This window comes from Cryptomeria japonica, chromosome 2, assembly GCF_030272615.1.
Source record: "Cryptomeria japonica chromosome 2, Sugi_1.0, whole genome shotgun sequence".
Classification (NCBI taxonomy): domain Eukaryota; kingdom Viridiplantae; phylum Streptophyta; class Pinopsida; order Cupressales; family Cupressaceae; genus Cryptomeria; species Cryptomeria japonica.
In genome coordinates this window covers 474,619,478-474,640,824 of record NC_081406.1, presented here as the reverse complement: position 1 = coordinate 474,640,824, position 21,347 = coordinate 474,619,478, and the positions used below count along the sequence as shown (strand labels likewise).

The 21,347-nt window shown below is 37.8% G+C and overlaps 1 protein-coding gene across 1 annotated transcript in view; it reads right to left on the bottom strand.

The window, feature by feature from the left end:
- The window catches only part of LOC131048939 (uncharacterized), a 129,162-nt gene that overhangs the window by 71,375 nt on the left and 36,440 nt on the right, over nt 1–21,347 (bottom strand). The window contains exon 2 of the mRNA XM_057982964.2: nt 3,512–3,706. Coding sequence (XP_057838947.1) covers nt 3,512–3,706 — 195 coding nt within the window. The remainder of the gene's footprint in view (nt 1–3,511; nt 3,707–21,347) is intronic.

Genomic DNA, 21,347 nt, shown 5'->3' with positions numbered 1-21,347 from the left:
CTGTTTTCCATGTTCTCTCAGTGTTCTTGGTGAGTTTGTTGAAGTGTGGGATTGCTGGTTCTGCTGTAGTTCAAGTTTCAGTGTGTTTCCAGGCTGCTGGGAAAGTCATGGCTGAAGCATACTTTCATTCATAAGTCTATGTGTGATCGCTTACTGCTTCTGGGTATTGACTCTATGTTTTTCTATGTCCCAAGCGATGGTATTTGTAAGTTTTCAGCACTAATCTCTAAGTATTTATTTTTATACTGCAAATCAAAATTTCCAGCTTTGGCGTTTTTCTCTGTGTGGGCATTTGGAAGCAAGTTGAGTTGAATGGGATGTTTGGTGGTTAGTTAGTTGGTTGTTCTTGGTCATCATTGATATATTAGCAGTTTGGGATTGGTTTGGAGTGATTTGGGCGAGTTGTGAGAGAGTTTTATGCATTTTAGTGTGTCTTGGTGTTGCTGGTTGTGCATTTCCAGCTTGCTGTCAAAAATTACAGATTTCCAGAAGTTAGTGTTTGGGTGTGCATTTAGGAGTGCGAGTAGATTAGTTGATTTGGGAGTGATTTGGAGTGATTTGGATGAGTTTGGAGAGAGATATGAGCATGTCATAGCCTCTTGAAGTTGCTGGTAAGCGTGTCATTGCTCCTAGAATTTCATAATTCCATGTTGAAGGGCTTTTGGGGAGTTAGCGCTTGCTTAGGGATATTTATCAGCTTGGACAGCATTACTTCTCTATTCAATCTCTCTATTTTCTATGTTGTAAAGTTAAGTAGTAGTACTACTAACCATTTCTGATGTGTTGTTTGCCCACTGCATAAGTGGAAGAGACTGGCTTAGCCGCCTTCTTGATTTGTAATTCAGTTTATGTACTCAATCCTCCCACTGAATAAGTGGTCGAGTGATAAGTTTTATGCATTGTCCTCCCGCTGAAATATGTGGTGGAGCGATAGCTTAATGTAATGTCCTCCCGCTGAAATACGCGGTAGAGTGATTGAGTTTTAGTTTCTTGTTATTTCCCTTGGCTGGTTTACCGCCAAGAGTTCAGTTTCTATCCTGTTGGATAAGCAGAAGGGGTTGGCTTGCCGCCGGTGCATTGTAATCTCAGTTTGGTTTATGGTGCTAACGATCCCCTTAGCGTTGTATGCTCTCACCCTCCCAGGTTGGGCTCTCAGTGATCAGAAAGTGGAGGGTTGCTTTCAGTTGTATGGATTATTTCTCTAACCTTAACGGGTTATGGTGTTTGCTTTGTAATTCTTATTGCTGAAAACCAAAAAACAATTAAGGGGAATATTACATTGAAGTTGCTAGTGAGGGTTTTGTGCTTGGTGGATAGACAGCAAAACCCAATGGGATACATTTATGAGGCCATGCACAAGGCCAAATTGACCATCCAAAACTATTATAATGGGATGCAAATAGATTTGCCCCCATTTGGAAGATCATTGCTTGGAGGTGGAACAATCAACTCCACCAACCCTTCAATGCGGCAAGGTACTACCTCAACCCTAAGTTTTTCTTCTCTGATAGCTTCATAGACGCTAATGGGAGATCGAGGACCTTCCAACATATATTGAGAGGATGGCACCCAAGGTTGAGATGAGAATCCTTATCATTTCATAGTTGCAAAATTATAGGGGGAGGCTCTTTTCTTTGCCACTATCTAAGAAAAATTCACCCCGACACCAAGTAAGAAAAAGTAAGGTCTTATATCCTACAAGTTAGAAATTACAATTATAAATAAAACATTGTTTATGTACAAACTCTTGAATATCTTATTTGTAAGTTCTTGGTGGGAAGATTGGGGTGGAAATACCCCAAATCTCCAAAAAATAGCCCTCTTCATTGTATCTCAACCTTGAGCTACTTTAGGCTATGAGCAAAATTGAAGTTTCTTTGATGCCATTCATACTAAGAGGTAATAATAAGTTGACTCGAAAATGCCTCAATGACTTATTTTTTGTGCAATACAACCTTGAACTTTGCACAAGAGAGGTGGAGGACAAATCAAAACAACTTATTGATTGGATGAAATTGATCCCCATAGTGATTGGACCATGCAATGAGCCGCCTTGTTCACAAAGGATGAGATTGCTAATTTTGTGAGACATGCTATCGAGGATGTGGCTACCATAGAAGCAGAAGAGATTGGATAGTCATTAGAAGACAGTAATATGGCAAATGATGAGTCATTGTCATCTAGTAGCAAGGTGGAGCCACAACCATAGCCTTCTAGGTCAAGCAAGGAGCAACAACTGAGTGCAAGGACTAGAACCTCTGCCCCTCAATTTTTTGTGAGAATGGGGAAGAGGAAATTGTTAAAAATTTGAAATTTTTAACTTACCTAGATATGCAATTTATAATGATGATTTTTAAAGATAATCATCATAAATAGTTATCAGCTAGCTATTGTATCCACATGATGATGCAATTTTGTACTATGTTTGTATTCAAGAATCAAATCTAGTAGAAAACAATTCCCAATGATTTTTTAGACTAATTTGATACATTTTGTCACTGAATTTTGCAAAAAGAAATTTAAGTACTTTTGAAGTTGCCGAGTTTTTGCCAAGTCAAAAAATTCTGGCTCACCGAGTCCAAGTCGAGTCTACAAACTACATAAATCAACCATAAAGGCCTTAAATGAAAAAAAATTATAGGATGTTTCATTTGACCCATGAAGTTTCTTACAATGAATACTTCAATAAATCACTCATAGATAGCAATTGACATTTATGACCATATTTGGTTCACAAACACAAACTCCAACGTTTTCTTCTTAGCTTAGCACAAACCAACCAGTGAGCTCAATGACAGTAGTAATACAGATGAACCAGTCTATGGAAACATTCTAACTGTTATGCAACCAGATGGTAAGGAAGGAAATAACGCATACCAATAAATAAGATTTCTCAGAAACAATCTTGGAAGACCTAACTGAGTTGCAGCTAAGGCAAACCCAGTGCTAGTCATGTAAACAGTCATAGTTCAACAAGAATCTAGGAAAACTGACAGAAAGAATAAATTATGCATGGTAACAGCCCCAAGAGATTTATTCAGTTTTAAGAACAGATATTCATCATTTTCAGTGTATGACAGTTGAATAGACCTATCTCATAATTGATAGTAACAATTTTGAACATCTAATCAAAATACATTTCAAGAAAAAGAGATGAACGAATGCCTGATAATGATATATGACAACATGATTGACTATTATTAATTTTAAAATTGGAGGAAGAAAAACTCTCCTGAAAGGTTAGCCAATTTTTACATAAAGTTCACATAAAATTATACTATTTACTAAAATATACAAGCATAAAAAGAAAATTATATGTAATTAATGTAAACTTTTTGTTTATCTACTATATTTGTCATTCTATAAAGTTATAATATTTAGCGACTTTTCTTTGATATACAATATTTTTTATTCCTTTAAGTTTTCTCAGGTTTACTCGATGTTTCTACATAAAAAAAAGGCAGCAAATGATACATTTTTAAATTATGTTAAGTGGTAAATCCTTTCTCACCTTCCCAGTTCCTCGGGCTCCAAAAGTTATCTGCTTTGGCTCTCCACCAGTAACAGACAAAACATGGATCTCATCATCTTGTACATAGGCTATCATGCATCCATCAGGTGACAATTGAGGATCAAGAAGCGGAGAAGATGGTTTGCTCTCCAATCTCAAGAGAAGCTCCATACCAGGAAGATCTTGAACATATATCTGTCAATATAATATTACGTGTGAAATCACAACTTGAAACAACACTACAAAGTAATATGCAAGAAAATAAAAAAGGGATGGCACAAATGAGTGGATTGCTGTTAAAAAATCTCAGCAAAGCAATATAAAAAGTAAATATAGCTCTTCAATGTTGTTAAAACATATATATCTCTTCCAAATGGAGAAAATGGAAATAAAGCATACATACTCAAGTAAAGTAGGTTTTCTTAATAACCCTCCATGTTAGTTTAATCAGTTCACACCACTATACAGTAAAAAAATATCTTCAGAGGCAAAGAATGAAATTAAGAGCTGTGTGCTTTAGTTATCACTACATAATATAATCCAACATGGAAATAGAAATGCCCATTGCAGCTCATCTAGAAATGGAAGCAAGGAACAAAGAGGTGATGCCATGGGGAAAGGCAAAGAGATGCAGTATGATGCTTAGTCAATTACATAGATACTTTAAAACATCAGAATGGCACTCAGAGAGGGAGATCAACAACCTGTTTCTAAAATTCTAATTAATTGGTTTTATGATTTTATCATTTAGGACTTCAGGAGTGTTTCATCTCTATTATAAAAATTTGTTTTCCTTATGATAAGGAAAACCTTGACCAGCTTGCTAGATCAATAGAGTCAAGCATATTTGTAGATACCTAAGCCCAATAGGGCAAAGCCAGGCATCCCATATGATTATAGAAATTTCAAATTCTCTCTACAAGAATTGGTTTACCACTTCCAATAGTACACCCCAGATACTTTGAGGTACTAGTTCTAATTCAATCTGAAATCCAAAAGTGGTTCTGATACTATACAGAATTTATCACAGACATCGAGCAGAAATGAAAACTACCCACAAAAGACGATAGATATTCAATAGTATATTTGCATGGTGCTTCTTTAGTCGATGTTCAATTACAGTGCTCACCTAGACTCCACAACATCATACATTTGCTCATTATTTGAGCTGATTCATAACTTCATAATTGTTCAAGACTTGATCTGACTTGTCAGTAAATTTAACCTTGACTTTGCAAGAGTATCAATGGTTCATTCAGCATTGGCATACTTGAAACCTGCACTATTAGGGACTCAACAAACTATACTACCAGTAGAACCTACTGTATCCCGGCTCTAAGCATCAAAGACACATCATTGGTCAAAATGTTTTTGGCCCTACTAGATCAGCAATGTTTTGACTATTACTCTATTCCAATGCAATATAATATTTGATTCAATAGCTCTTTACAGCTCATTTCTCCCATCAACATATCCTAATCATCCTAGTTCATACTGACAAAATAAATCAATAAAATGTCTAATGGGCAATATGATCAAGAATCAGTCACCAAATGTTAGTACATCAAGAATTTATGGTTCTAGTTGTCTTTAAACCTATGGTCATTCTAATTAACTCTCCTTTTACTTAACTAAGAATATCATGTAACATCCCATGTGGAACAAGAGTATAACTCTCGACAAAACAATCGATTACAATTCACAACAATCATTACCATTTATTGAGTTCATGTGCTTATACAAAAACCAGTTGGGTTTTCTCCAAACATTACTCACTTCCAATCATCATTGTTACAACTAAAATACATATTTCCTGCTTTGATGCTATATCATGTGATTCAAATTCAGATTCAATTTCACCAACCATAAAATTTGGAGAAAAATTTAGTTGTAAAAAGAATTGATAAAATTTATGTAAAAGTTCAAAGAATATGAATTACTTAATCAAACTAATATACTGAAAAATAGAAATAGAAATACCATTAAGGTAGGATTACACCATTAAATATTTCTTATAAAGGAAACCACTTCAAGATATCTCCTCTCTATGAGATCTAGACCTCCTCCACTGATCTGCTAAATAAAAACAATCAATTATTAATCTCCTTTCCTTTTTTTCACAATTGTAGATATCTCTATATAAAGCCTCTCATACATCCATATGACCCAACATCACCTACACATTTGCCTTCCTATTTAAACAATAATTATGTGTGCCACAAGTTATCTACTTCATAACCCATTTATATAATAATATAGCCTTAGGTGGATAATGGCACCCTTAGTATGTCCTAACATTACGCTATTTGGGGGGCTCACTGGAAGAGACGAAACAAAAGTTAAACAAGTTGGTAAGGAGAGGCAAAGCAATCCTTGCAAGATGCTTTTCTTAATTTCTTATAAATTTTTTACTCATCAAATATTTTGTCCAGTATTGAGTAGTACAATAAAGGTGGCCTTATAAAACAGTAGTTCATGTTCACCTCAAAAGAGGCATTCACTGCCCTAATTGGCATTGTAGAAACTTAACAAATAGAGAGAATTGTACCCATTGAGTGATGGGGAGATTATCAAAGATGCTTTGAAAGAGGGGTGGATCAGAAGGGCACATGCTGAAATGGTAAAAGCTTCCTTGCACACACAAGGGCATAAAGAATCACTTTCTTAAAATCATAAGGAGAAAACCTAACATCTTTAAGGATACAAAGGTTAACACAAACTTTTGAGCAAAGATGGATGGGATAAGTGATTTTAGCTTTGTCCTCACTCCAAATACAGGGATCAGGATCAGCCTGGATGGAAATGGATATTGTATTTGTGTTCAAAATCCATGAAAAAACTAGCACATTGGACAGCCTTCATGGTCGCAGTCCAAGACTGGCCAAGAATGAAGTTGTATGATGTGTCATAAAAAACATTTAACTCAACCAGTTTGTGGCCCAGATTTGATGTTAAGCATGACATTATAAACTAGACAAACTAAATTGTTGCTTAAACCCACACAGATGTGAGAGGACTGATAAAGCTTCTAATAGCTGACTGCAAAGGGTGTTGAATACTCTCATGGGCATGATGTTTAGAGAAAATTCTCCATTCACCACACAATGCTTTATACAATGACTTTCAATTTATGTTTAAATGTAAAGGGCGAATGGGCCTAAGACTGAAGATATCAAGATCAAAGAGTATTGGCATCACATCTTAAGGTATTAGTGAAAATATTAAAAGAGTTGATTATCATTAAATCTAGTTCTAAGAGAATGGATTAGCCATATTCCAACAACAAACAAATTCAAAGTTGCTCACTCTTCTCTTGTTTCATGTTAGCAAGATATTGGGTGTCTAAGCTTAGTGGTCTAGTAAAATTCAATAAGGTTACAAAATATTCAATTAGATATTCAAGATATAGAGAGAACTGGAACCATAAATGGGCTTCCCCAAATTTTAAGCCAGAATTCATCAACATGTTCCCTATACATACATTGCATTATAAAAGCATTAACATGCTTAGAAGGGTTCTCATTTAGAGTGCCAGCGAACTTCAGAAGCCCAAGAAAGGGGTTAGGTAAAGGAATATCTCTTAGTGAGCCAAAGACTTAGTACAAAAAATTTCATAAGGTTGTGTTGTGACCATTTCACACATCGCCCCATCAAGATGGGGACCCCCCTCTTTTTCTTGGGTTTTGCTTTCCCTTAGCTAGGTTTTTTCTCTGCTTGCTGGGTGTTTTGAGAGATTTAGTGTTCGCCTGGGCTGGGTAGATTAGGGTTTCTCTCAAAGAACTCATCCTAGGGTTTCTTTCAAAGCTGAGTGTAGCCTGGATTTGAAAAGTCATATGTTGTCTGCCTTGAAGCCTAGGGTTGTCTTAGAGGAGTTTTACCTTTCAGGAGATTGAAGATGGTAAATTGTGCAAAGGAGATAAAAGTCTCAAGTCAGGGTAGGTCAAGATTGTTGGTTTTCGTGTCAAAGTCTTGTCTTCCTTCAAGTCAGAGTCGATTGGGCAGAGTCAGTGGCGAAGGGAAGATTTAGGAGGCGATTTTAGGAGCTATTGAGCGAATTGGCAAGGATATGGAAGGAAATGCAACAAAGGGTTGAGTCTAAGGCAAAGTCAGGACATTTTCAAGGTAAATTTGCATAATCATGAGGAAGGGGAAGCCTAACAAAGTATGTCCAAGGCATGAAAAGGAGAAAGCACATGTGAAATCAACCCAATTTATGAATTTCGCCCCTGACCCTTCCAAAGGGTCCAGAGCAAAATTCTTAGAAGACACCTTTTTTCCTCTTTGTTTGCACACAAACCTAGTTCCTTGGGCATAGTTACAAGGAGAATGATGTGTCTTTGCCTTTCGAGGTGATATGATGTGAAAGAATGGAGGATTTTTTACCAAAACAAGAATTTTGCTCCTGACCCTTCCAAAGGGTCCAGAGCGAAATTCATTTTTTCTCCATTTTGCTCTTTGACTTGACCAAGATTGGAGCTTCTAAGAAATGATTTGAAGGCCTTGGATGCATATTTACCTTGGAGAGAAAGTTTGAAGCAATCAAATGATGGGAATCAACCAGGAAGGAGAATTTCGCTCCTAACCCTTCCAAAGGGTCCAGAGCGAAATCCTCCATTTGACCACCTTTGTGCCTTAAGACTTAGGTTAGCCTTGTTTGGAGCTATTTTGATGGTGGATTGCCTAGATTAGGGTGGAAGGAAGTTGGTTTGATCAAGCTTGAGGGAGAATTGATTGAGTGAAGTGCAAAATCAACCTGGAAAGAGGATTTCGCTCCTGACCCTTCCAAAGGGTCCAGAGCGAAAATCCTTATAACACTCATTTCCTTCCTTGTTTTGGATAGGCGTTGGGTTCTAAGGCATGTTAGAGAGTGAATTGGTTTGTTCTTGCCTTGAAAGGTGGTTGGACGCATTGAAAGATAAAGATTTGGCCTAAGACAAGAATTTCGCTCCTGACCCTTCCAAGGGGTCCAGAGCGAAATTCTTTATTCACCTCATTTGCTTCCAGGCTTAGGCCACAAACCTTGTTCCTTGGGTGAAGAATGATGTATGTTTGCCTTCCAGAGAAGATTGGAGTTGAAAAGATGAAATATCAAACCTAGAATGGGAATTTCGCTCCAGACCCTTCCAAAGGGTCCAGAGCGAAATTCCCCAAAACCTCTCTTTTCTCTCAAATTTACGCTAAGACAAGTGTGGTTCAGGATAAGTTGAGGTTGGAGATGTCTTTAGGCATGACTTTGACTTGTTGGTGATCTTCAAACTTGAAGGAATTGAGCAAAAACATAAATTTCGCTCTTGACCCTTCCAAAGGGTCTAGAGCGAAATTCTTAAAATCACCTATTTTCCCTTCAAAGCAAGTCAAGTCTTTGGTTTTTATGGCTTGGATGGGTGTGAAGAGGTGTGTCCTTGCCTTTTGAAGTTGATTAAGGTTGAAAGAATGAAGGAATAAGCTCAAAACAAGATTTTCGCTCCTGACCCTTCCAAAGGGTCCAGAGCGAAAATCCTAAAACCCATCTTATCCTCCAAAATTTGTGCCAAGCCAGGCCTGGACCAAGGTGAGAGAAGCCTTTAGGATTACCTTTGAATGATTTTTGACCACCAAAAATGTAAATTTTGAGCTAGGACAAGAATTTCACTCCTGACCCTTCCAAAGGGTCTAGAGCGAAATCCTGGATAGGTCATGTCCCTGGCTATGATTTTGAGCGAATTTTCCTTTTCAAGCTTTTTGGGGATCAAGCAAATGTTTTAGGTTGAGAAATGGATTCAAATGAGGGAGTCAAGGGGAAACAAAGTGAAAAGAATGAAGCTAGGTAGGAGAAGACAAGCAAAACATGAATTTCGCTCCTGACCCTTCCATAGGGTCCAGAGCGAAATTCACAAAATATCATTTTTCCTTCAAGTTTGAGCTAGGCCAGGACAGTGATAAAGGAGGATTGGACTTGAAGATTGTCACAAGCTTGCATTTGAGTAAGTTTTGAGTTCAGGAAGTGTGAATTTTGACCTAAAACTTGAATTTCGCTCCTGACCCTTCCAAAGGGTCCAAAGCGAAATTCTCATGATCACCTAATTCACCCATGGTGGAAGCTAAAAAATGAATCCCTAGGCTTTTGAAAAGCTAAAACTAGCATATGCTTACCTTGAAGAGAAATTCGGAGTGAAGGAGTGAGGTAATTGAGACCTAATTATGGAAATCGCTCCTGACCCTTCCAAAGGGTCCAGGGCGAAATCCTTGGAAATACCTATTTTTTTACCTTGTTTCACTAGGCAAAGGCAAGTTGCAAGGACATGATGACAAGAGAATGAAGTAGTGAAAAAATCAAGGTTGTGAAGGTGTTGATAGATGGAGTAAATATACCTAGGTGAGATGTTCAAGCAAGCCTCCTTGGGGTGATTTAAGCCTTTCTCATACCATGAACATTCTAGTGACTATGGAGAAAATGTGCCTTCATCAAATTTTGAAGAAACTCTAGCATCCTCTAGGCTTACCTATATCCTCTCATTAAATTGCTAATCAAGCCTCATTTGTGTGAGTAATGCAAATCCGCATGATTTAGGCACTTATCAAAATGGGTTTAATTGAATTTTTTTAAGCCTTAAAGATCAAGAAATTCACACTTTAGCACTCAAAACAATTTTATTTTTTTGCTTTTTAGCTAGGTCGGCCAGCTTGGAGAATTTTTTATTTTATTTTATTTGTGCATTTTAGCTATAAGTCGGCCTATCAGAAAAGTGGTGAAAGCGCCCTATAAAGGAAGAGATGTATTTTGAAATCTTCATTCATTTTTTCCTAAGCGAATTTCAGGAGCAGAATTAGAAGGGTGAATTGCAGCAGGTTTAGGCGAATTTCTTGATTGAGGAAGACTAGTTAAAGGCTGATTGAAGGCTAAATCATCAAGGGAGAACCTGAAATTCAGACTAAAGACCTTCGTCCAGCAAATCTTCATTTTTCTTTATCCATCTTTTCAAGTTGATAGCTAGAAATCAAGGAGAAGGTATCAAATGACGACCCCAAAGGCCAGTGGATCCACTACCCGGTAGGCTCTCATCAAAGAAGATCAAAAGAACGATGAGTTGGAGACCAAGATCGTGTCCAAATGGAGCAATATCGGAGACACCAACTTGGGGAACTTCAATGTGAAGAAGTTTCGAGAAGCGCCCTACATCGGCAAGCCATCACCCGTAGCCAAGAAGATAATTGAGAGTGGCATCATCAAGGCCACAGGCTTCCCTCCCGCAGTTAGATGTCACGAGTTGATGATTGAATGTGTCCGGCACTATGATTCACATTCAAGGACGATCGTAGCCGAGGATGGAACTGTCTTGGCCTATCTTTTAGAAGAAGCTATAAGTGAAGCTTTTCATCTCCCAGAGCCGAGAGATATGATCTACAAAAGCTTGGAGGGAGCTAAGTCCATCTACGAAGATGATCCTGATACCTTTCTAAACTTCATCAATAAGAATTGGTTACTCAAGAGTAGGCCTCGCTTGAACAAGATACCTAATACGCCACACAGAATTGATTTCCAAAAAGAATTCAGGGACTTGATAACTATGCTCAATCGGGTTATAGGTGCCTCTCAGGCCTTCTTCTTCGAAAAGTGGATGTTCTTCTTTATTCAAGTGATCGTCCAAGGAAAAGGAATGCTCAATTGGGCTAGAATCATTAGCAACAACCTAGACGTGCAGTTGAGGAGGCTAGTCCCTACTAAGTCATTCCACATGAGTTCATATGTCATATATTCCTTAGTAAGAAGTTTTGAGTATGCAAGGCTACCACACAGAGGAGTTGATGGGAGAGGACCCAGAGAAATAAGAGCATGTGATTCTTATGTTCAACAGCATCATCCGCCAAGGAATGACTACAAGTTAGTCAATGACACCTTCACGATGTATATCACTAGGACATTGCAAGGGGGGATTCACCATCGACGGTCTACTGAGGCACAGGAGCTCGTAAAGAAGCATGGTGCATGGTTCATTCAGTTTCCAAAATTCACCTACATCAGGGTCCATGGATGTCCTTCACCTCCCTATATGTTGCCGAGGTATCCTACAGACAGAATAATATTACTGGAAGTTACTAGACAGTTGGCAGCTTATGCTAAAGCATCAAGACATAAGCATGGAAATGGTATCCCCGTACCCATTCTACTGGGAAATTCAATTGAAGTATGTCCTAATTCTCAAGCCGCAGAGGATGCAGAAAAGGAATTATCTCTGTATTCATTCACATCCTTTGCCTCAAGAGAGAATTTCGATCCTCATGGTCATATGGAAGAGACAGTCGGGAAGAAGTACAAACATGAGTTTCAGGTAGAGGACTTCTAGATGAATGTCCAGGATGATGTAGAGGTGAAAAGAAAGATGTATTCCAGATTACCCTTGTATCTTATCCGGAAATGTAAGGTTTATAGAGTAGCTGATCAAGCCCAAGACAGTGGTAGATATCTCCCATCGTCCTATGAGAAGGAAGACAGAGAAGTGAAGATAGATTGGAATGAGCAAGAAGTTGCAGACCTAAGAGCATTGATGGACCCTATTTTAAATTGCACTCGCAGATGGGTGGACGTACAACATCAAAAGTTGAAGGAGCAGAATATAGCCATGACATTCACCCTAGAAACAAGAACAGAAGAAGGAGAAGCAAGTGTGAGTGAGAATACTTCTCATTCCAAGGGATCGAAGAGAAAGGAAGGACCTAAGAAGAAAGAACCTTCCAAAAAGAAACAAAAAGTGAATCCTGATCGTCCACTGAGTACGTCTTCTAGGCATGAAAAAGAGATAAGTCAAGGAGAAGATCAAAGACAGATAGTGTATGAAATCGATGAGTCTGTGGAATCCATCGTACAGAATGATAAACAAGGTAAAGGACGAACACCTCAGCACTCATCAAGTCAATCTCTCCAGGTTGGTGCTAATGAACAACAAGAAGAAAAGAATGATGATGAAGCAACATCTCCTTTCAGAGACGATAGACCTCTGCCTAAGGAAATACAGGTAAGGGAAAGAAAGTCTTCCATTCCAGATTGGCTAAAAGAAAGACTGACAAGGATAGTTGTGGTTGAAGAGGAAGAACAAGTATTCGACTTGGAAAGTCTCATAGGAAATTCCCATGAAGAGATCGAAAAGAAGAAGGCTACAAAGATGTCGAAGGTAATTAGAGATGATGCAGGATCCAGGAAGATACAGGTAGCCACACCAGTAGTGGACAAGTATGAGGATGAGATTCTAGCAGAGGAATATGATCTAGAGACATTTGATCTTGGTCCACTTACCTCCGAGCAGGCCATGGAAGAAGCAACTGATTCAGTGAGAGCACTTAATGACAAACTCAAAGAAGAAATGGAAAAGAATAAGAAGCTAGAAAGGGAGGTTAGTGCTTGGAGGAATTATTTTAGCCACCTTAATCAACCATTAAGGCGACAGGACCCAGCAATATCACCTTTGCATGCACTTCCTCCTGAATCAATAAATGAGGCAAAAAAGATGAAGAACTTAGCCCAACTCATGAGTTCATGGATTGATGAATCTTACAAGGTAGCCATTGAATTTGTAACAAGAATGATGAAGACAGTTCATCGGGCTATCCAAGTCCTTGAAATCATTCATAATCTATTGATAATTGTGGATGCATTCACTCACACTAGAGACATTGTCATCCCGGTCTTGCAAGTAATAAGAAGGACGTCAAGGTAGGTTTTAGCACAAGAGAAGATAATGGAAGGAGGAACCCATAACCTTCTGCAATGGTCAACTTTGCTCCAAATGAAGGAAGTTCTTTTCGAAGACATTCATAACAGATGCAGCCAAGTTGAAGGCACCATCCACCCTATTCAAGACAAGGTGTTTGATGTATTGTGTATGATCCTTGACAGAAGGATAGAGATCGAGACAAATGTAGATGTCCAAGAATTGGAAGATAGGATCAAGATTATTTTTTGCAAAGAGGAGAACATGGTTACAAAAAAGCAGCGGGATCAGATGTATGCTACTATGTTCCTGATCGAAAAGACAAAAGAACTAGAGCCTAGATGGGAGATGACTCTTCTCGCAGCTTTTGATCAGGTCCTTCATCTGGAAGAGTGAATGAAGAACCTGCATGAGATTCCCATTGCTGAGATTGAGGGGATTATGTCCAAATTCATTGAATATGCCAGAAAAGAGCATAGAAAAGGGAACAAAATTCTAGATGAAAAGTTGTTATAAGATGATGTGGCAACTTTATTTCCATCGGGCTATGTTTCCTCGTTACTTGTGCCAATTTCTATTGGCTATGGATTGATAATGTTTATCTAAATGGGGTCTTTTTTGTAACAAACCCTAATTAGGGTTTAGGTGTCAAAATCTCAGTCGTTGATCTTCTTTAGATCCAGGTCGTCCATTGTATTTGAGAGTGCTATATAAGCCCTCACTCAATTCATTTTAAGGAGTTAGAGAGTTAGAGTCAGAGAAAAGAGAAATAAGATTAAGATTGTTAGCAACAGAGAAATAAGTAGTGAAGAGAGAAAGTTGAACAATTGTTGTTTTATTTTGCTATGAGATCAATGAAATATTGAAGTTATGGTGTTTTATTGCAATCCTTGTGGCTATCTTCATGGTTGTTTATCTTCTTGAATCACTCTTAGTAGAGATAGTACTTAAGTTTTAGAATTAGATTGAAGGACAAATGTTGTGTTTGATCTTTGGTAAAACTCATAGTCCAAACCACTAGCTCCTTACTGATTGTAAGCACGCCTTTTGTGGTCAACTGGAGATATTAAGATTGTTTAAGAGTTCAATCATTATTGGAGATATTGATATGTATCTTAGTGATAGTATCTATCCCATGGATGATTTGAAAATCATTGAATCCCCTTAGAAGATCGCACCAATTCCAGTAGAGTTGTAATCTTTTGGCAATACTAAAATTGGTAGAGTTTTGCTAAGACCAGTCCTCATTTAGTCATTCTTAGGATTAGTTTAGTATCGCCTCCTTAAAGCCCTTATCTTTTGCCTTGTTTTGAAACATCAGTTAGTATTAGGAGAATTCAATTCCTCATTGAAAAGTAGTTGCAAGAACAAGCTTTCCCAGAAAGTACGTAAGGCCCCTTGAAAAACAACAAACACAACGACCACTGGTGCTTATCCACGAGTAGAGAAACTACATAACAGAACCTTGGAGTTACTCCAATTGATCCTTCTGCGATATCTTCAGCATTCAGGAACTTTATTCAAGAGAGGATAAGATACCTCTAGGTATTTTATTCTGTGTTTGGTCGTGTACAAAAGACACATCAACAGGTTAGTTGATGGCAAGACAATGTCTACCATTCACATAAGTAGCATAACCATCGCCTTCATGAGTAGCATAACTACCACTTGCATGAGTAGCATAACCACTACTTGCATAGAATGATGTAATGTTCCCTTTTGGTGCTTAGCCAATTTGTGCACATTTAGCCAATTTCCAAAATCTTCCAAAGGCTAACTAGTTAGTTAGGGAGAAATCCAGTGTTATTTGAGAAGCACTTGATCAATCTTGCAAAGCAGTTGTTCTTGGGTTTGAGTTCAGTTGGTTAGATGGAGCCCTTCGATACTTCCAGAATCAATTTTTGACCTTTTGGGTGCTCTCCAAACTTCTTGGAGGAGCAGGCTATTTTTAGAAAGTCGCTCGATTGCCTCCAATCGTCATCCCTAGTCTTCAATATTGCTTTGGTATCATCAAAATTGCAAACTTATATCATTTGGGTGCTTTCCACAACTTGTATATATTATTGAGTTACTTAATGCAAACTTATATCATTTGGGTGCTTTCCAAAACTTGTATATATTATTGAGTTACTTAATGAATGTTTCACTTAACTTGTCTTTTGGAAATATTAAAAGGGACAACTAAGTGTAATAGCTCATTTTAAAGGTGTTGAAAAGTTATTTCTAATGGATGCCTTGGAAAAGGGACTTTATTCATGAGAAAACATTATTATTCCTCAAAAAGGTGAAAAGTGCTCCATAAAGTTAATTATTTATTTTATAAAAGGAGATTTGGAGCAAATAAGGAAAAAAGTAATATTTAATTGCTTCAAAAATTTATAAAAGAAGGTTGAGGGCTCATCTGTGTTCAATGGCATTTCGAGGACGGGATAGGGGGATGGCAAGGGACACATTTCAAGGACAACAATCTGGGGGCCATTTTTGGGGGCAATGGGAGGACAAGATATGAATTTTTAGTATATATATGAATTTTTAAACATATATTATATAGAGAGAGTGAGAGATGTCAATAACTGATAACAACAATATTACTATGTAAATAAACCATGACACCAGTATAGACTATAAAACAACAATAAAATTAATCATGAGATCCATAACAGCAGTATTAACTATTATGTATTAAAGCATTTTGTTGGTTAACTTCAAATTTTAAAATTAAAGAGCTATTAAAATAGCTCAAGTCTTAAACTTCAAAATACAACAATCTATGAGACAGCCTCATTCAAGCTATCAATATCCAAAGATTCAGAACCATCTGTGTCACTGTCACTCTCTACCTGAAGTGGATCATCCAATGGTAGCCTGACCATTCCTGGTTGCACCTCCTCGTCAATCTACCTAGCATCTTTAGGATCAACATCCCAACACACTACTGGAGTCTCTCGATACTCAATAGTCTGTCAGTCCTAAAGTCTCAAGGCACTGAACTACAACTAGTTTTTCTGCTCATTTCAAGGTAAGCCTGTCTCTCTTAATGGAATAGGATGAAGCCATAGGTGGACCAATTCCTCTTTGTGGCAAAGGAACTGACAATCAGTTAGAGTAAGAGAATAGCAAGTTGTTTCAACTCTGGTGTGTCCTTCCCATGAAATTCCACCATCCAATGGGATTTTCTTGTGCAATAGTGGCCCTATCTGTCTCAGCCTCTGGTTTGTTGAATGTATGACCATGAAGATCAAAAAACTAGAGCCACTGCTGTCGAAGTATGGTTGCCTCCTCTATGCTATACATTTTACGAAGGGCTTCCATAAGACCCTCCATCACCTCATCATCCTCAAAAGGAAGCATTCACCAGGTCTAGCTGCATACCACTTGGAATTAAGAGCATAGGCAACCATATGAAGAGGGGTGTTCATTGTGTTCCACATTTTTGTGACAATAGGACTAATATGCTCCTCATAGAATTGCAATCCAAGATCCTTGTCACAAATTGCTTGCTTCATTTGATCAAGCATACCATCAAATGTCTCATAGATCTCTCCAAGGCTAGGAGAGTCTATATTTGCATACTTGATTACCCCCACAAAAGGTGATATGATAGAACAAACATACCTACAAGCAACATTTAGAACTTTTAAAATTATAAAATATGACATCAACACTATTAATAATGAAAATTAAAATATAAAAATAGAAAGTAAAACAAAGTACAAATTCAAACATTTTTCTTACCTGATATTGGACCACCAAGTGTCATTAAGCACTCTTTCTCTCACCATCTTCCCTTCTTTTATCTTTAATTGAGCCCACTTTTTCCACTCTCCACAAACCACCATGGATTATAGAGCATCCTACACCTCCAACATCCTCTCCAACAAAATAAAATAGCTAGCTTATCTACTCTCAACTGGTTTGAGGAATTCTTTCTTTGAATGAGATTGGAATAGTGCAATTGAAGTGTGATGGTTACATACAAACATTTTTTTGTCTCTAGTCTTTGCTGTTGCTACCTTCAACCAATCTATTTTGCCAATGTCTTTCAGAACAGAATTCAAAGCATGTACACAGCATGGGGACCAAAAAAATATGTTTTGTAAGCGCTCTCAACCATCAAACCAGCTAACTTACAAACATGAGCTGAATCTATCACAAACTACACAACATTAGAGGACCCCAACCTCCTCTATGGCCTCCTTCAAAATGGAAAACTGGAAATCAGCATCCTTACGTTTCCCAAAACAATCAATAGCTCTAAGAAAGTATGAACCAACATGGCATGTAGCAATAACATTAATGAGTGGACGATGTTGAATATCAGTCCACCCATCCATAACAATGGAACTGCCAATCCTAATCCATGTTTGTCTCATCTCCATCAACATGTTCACTTTTGAATATTGTTTGTTGAGGGAGGTATGCAATCTATGTTCTCTAGGTGGAGTATAAGAGGGTCCAACTGCCAATATATCTCTCAACATAGCCTTGAAATAAGGCGACCTTGCCAAATGAAATGGAATAGCATGGGCATAAAAAAAATTGGCCACAAAATCATCAGCTCACTCACATTTTTGCATATTCATTAACCCTATCACTATATTTTTCTCACCTGCAACTAAAGTGGCCTTCCTCTTCCCTCTATCACCACTCTCTCCAACTGATACATTGGAATAGTCATGCAAATCAGTAGATGACTGATTCTTATTGTGAGTAGAACCAATGATTTTGTCCTCACTCACTCCAACCAACTTTTCATTTCAACCTGCTGATCCAATGTTATTTTTTCACAAACTCTAACCCCATGTCCACTGTCACCCAATAAATGGGTTCTAACCCTAGTATAGCTCCCATGGTAATTAGTTTTGCAAACATGACATAGCCAATGCTTGCTGCTCCCTGCATTTTTACCCTTGTTGATGGACTAATTGGTAGCAAACTGAAGCAAGGGTTTCTTGGGGTTGAAAGGTCCTTTTGCAAATTTTTGAATAGAGGGTGAAGAGCATGCAAAATGGTCTTGTGGAATACAAGTTAAGTTCAGATTTTAAGAATTAGAAGAAGGGTCTACTTATATTCTGTTGACTTCATTTCCAATTTCTTCACTTTCACTACCCTCATGACTGGCACTATTGCTGCTGCTCATTTTGTGGTATCTTTTTTATGATAGCAGACTGAAAGTCTGAAACCAGATCAATGAAAACATTTTTAAATTTACAGAGCTACTAACAAGCTAAAAACTTAGAAAACTAAAAAACAATGGCATACCTTGGTTGTAGCTTCAAATTTGTAGTTGTTATTTTGTTTCAGACTAGAAGCTTTTGCAAAATGTGACAAAAGGCAAGAAAAGTGTCCAATCTCCCTTCTTCATCCTTGCAACAGTCTTGAACCAACTAACCCCTGCTAAAAACCCAAATGACAAGTTGGAGGAAACACTAAACAGCAAAAATAAAATGAAATGATTTTGTGTTTTGGTCCCTTTGAAGGGATGTTAGGGTTGTAAAGTGGTGTGGGAGGGATTGTGGAGCCCCCATGCCACTTTAGAATGCAATACTTTTTTTTTTAAATGCTTTTTTTTAATTTTTTAAGATAAACTACCTCAAACATCGTGGGGGATACTTGGCTGTCCCAGAGACAGTTGAGGCACGTCTCAAAACGTCCCTGACCGTCCCTAGGATGGCTAAGCATCTCCAAGCATTTCCAAAATGTTTCCTCTATTGGGTATGCATGGGAACACATTTTGCAAAATTTGGAATTTGGGGGGATGGCAAGGGGATATCCCGTCGTCCCCAAAATGCCATGGGTGATGGGGACACGGGCTCCAAGGGTGGCAGGGGCTCATCATTTGGGTTGTTGATGGATTTAATTTTGCTTCTACAATTTAGAGAGAACTTGTGTTCTTCTCAAAAAACCTTGAGGATGAAATCCTCTCGAGTTTGCTGATTTCAATGGTGAAAGATCTTCCCTAGCAGGTTTATGGTAGTTCATTTCAGAAATCACATTGGAGCTCCAATGGAGTTTGTTGTTTTATGCAAGCATTGAGGTTTGTTGATATATGTTGAAGTTTTGGTTTGATTTATGTGTTGGGAGTTTGCAAAGTTTTAAGTGTTGAATTACCTTGCTAAAATCGTTGTACCATTTCATGGAGGATGCGCCAATGCTGGAGTATGGCGTGTGTGTAGGTTTCTGAGTTAGTTTGCAGCTTGTTCTAGAGTTATTATTGGCTGTATGGAGACACTTGGTTGTAGAGATTCATTATGAGATGATTTGTTGTTGATCAAATTATGTTGGAAGGACTTTGGAGGTTTGTGGCACTGGGGTTCGATAGTGTTTCAAAGCTCTTCCTTGCTGTTTCAGATTTCAGACCTGTGTATGGCAGAGCTTTCATGGTGAACAATGAGTTTTCAGTGAGTTTCAGGGTTCCTACATCAACAACAGTTTCTGAGCAGTGACAAGTACGATTCATTGTGTTATTTGAGTGATTTCCACATGATATTCAATGTTATTTCAGACTCATATTGGCTGTTATTTTATATCAGGCCTGTGTATAGTGTTTGACAGTGATTTTCAATGTTACTTCAGTGATTTCATGGCTTCTCCATCATCTGCTACAGCTGTCCTTCACTTGGGTGTGATTTCTTTTTGATTTCATATGATTCACAATGATAACACCTCATGAAATGTATTGCAGCAGTACTTCAGTTTGAAAATAAAAAATAAAGCTTATATTGCAACTCTTGTTAATCATTGTAATCACTTATTCTTGGTTGCAACAATACATGTATGTAATATCCAGATGGTTGTACCGCTGGTTGCTTTTGTGCATACTTTTTTCATATTGTAATATTGGACGGTTTACCGCCAATACATATAGCATTTCATAATTGGTCAAGCTTGGTATTATCGCCCATTTTAGTTTGAATTAAGGCTTGGCTCATACAAATAACTTGCATGTTCACTTTGCTTATCATGCACTCCACTCAAGAAGCATAGAAGTGGTCAGCTTAGCCGCCTAGTGCATGCTTATGTTGCACATTACACACTTTGTCGAATAAGTGTGGCATGTAGTCGTCGTGGATGCCTCATGTGTACAAACTCATTTGCATGGCATTCATTACAGTAGTAGATTGAGTAGAAGTATGATCCTAAGCACCATATGCTCTCACCTTGCCCATCTCAGGATATGGGTGATCAGAAGGTTAATTGGAGACGAACCTGTTGCTTGGTTTTCAATTGAGATTAGTTGAAAAAAAATTAGGCGTGGTTACTAGAAATGAGATGTCCAAAGAGCCCAAGTACAAATATGATCATCAAAATAATCCTCAAAATAGGATTTTCAACATCAAGAATTCCCATGTGGAGGGTTCCCATGATAATTATCCTACACTCAACATTGCAAATAGGTGCGTCCCTATTCTATATATGATGAGAGAGCTCCTCTCTAACATGTGCTAAAAGAGGGACTCCTATCAAGCCCAAGAGAATGATGCCTCCCATCATCTCTAAGGTCTTCAGCATAGAGATTGACCTTGAGAAAGAGTGTCTCTATGATTTGTATGCACATAGTTATATTTATCTTCTTCTTCATAGCTAGTGGCAACAAGGTATAGAAGAGTGAGGACTCCTTTAATGATAACCATGACATTTAAGGTTGTTTGCCTTGTGTTTTACTTCACCAAATGTTAAAATTTTGTGTCAAAAAGGTAGCAATCGTCGTCATGCTTTTAACTTCACTCATTCCCATGTCTCGTTTGATTCAAATGTATTTAACTAGCCTCAAGTTTGTTTCCAAATTGTGGTCATTTGTATGCCTTTGCTGTCACAAGAGTTTGGCGTCACATGTTTTTCTGCACAATTTGACCCAATCTAGCTAAAACAATTAAATCTAAATATTCATTTGTGATGGAAGAAAATCATTCTATAGGGATATTTTTTACTACGTTTAGCATGTTCTGGCAAATTTTCATGCCAAAATTCCATGTCCTTAGGGAGATTTTAATTTTATAAAATTTCATCAAGCAATTTACAAAAACGATTAAAATGGAAATTTTTTAAATGTTTGAGCAAAACAAATCATAGGGGTTCCTACTAAAGTTATTATAGACAATTTAATCAAATTTCAAGTAAAAATACCAAGGTTACAAGGAGTCGGGGGT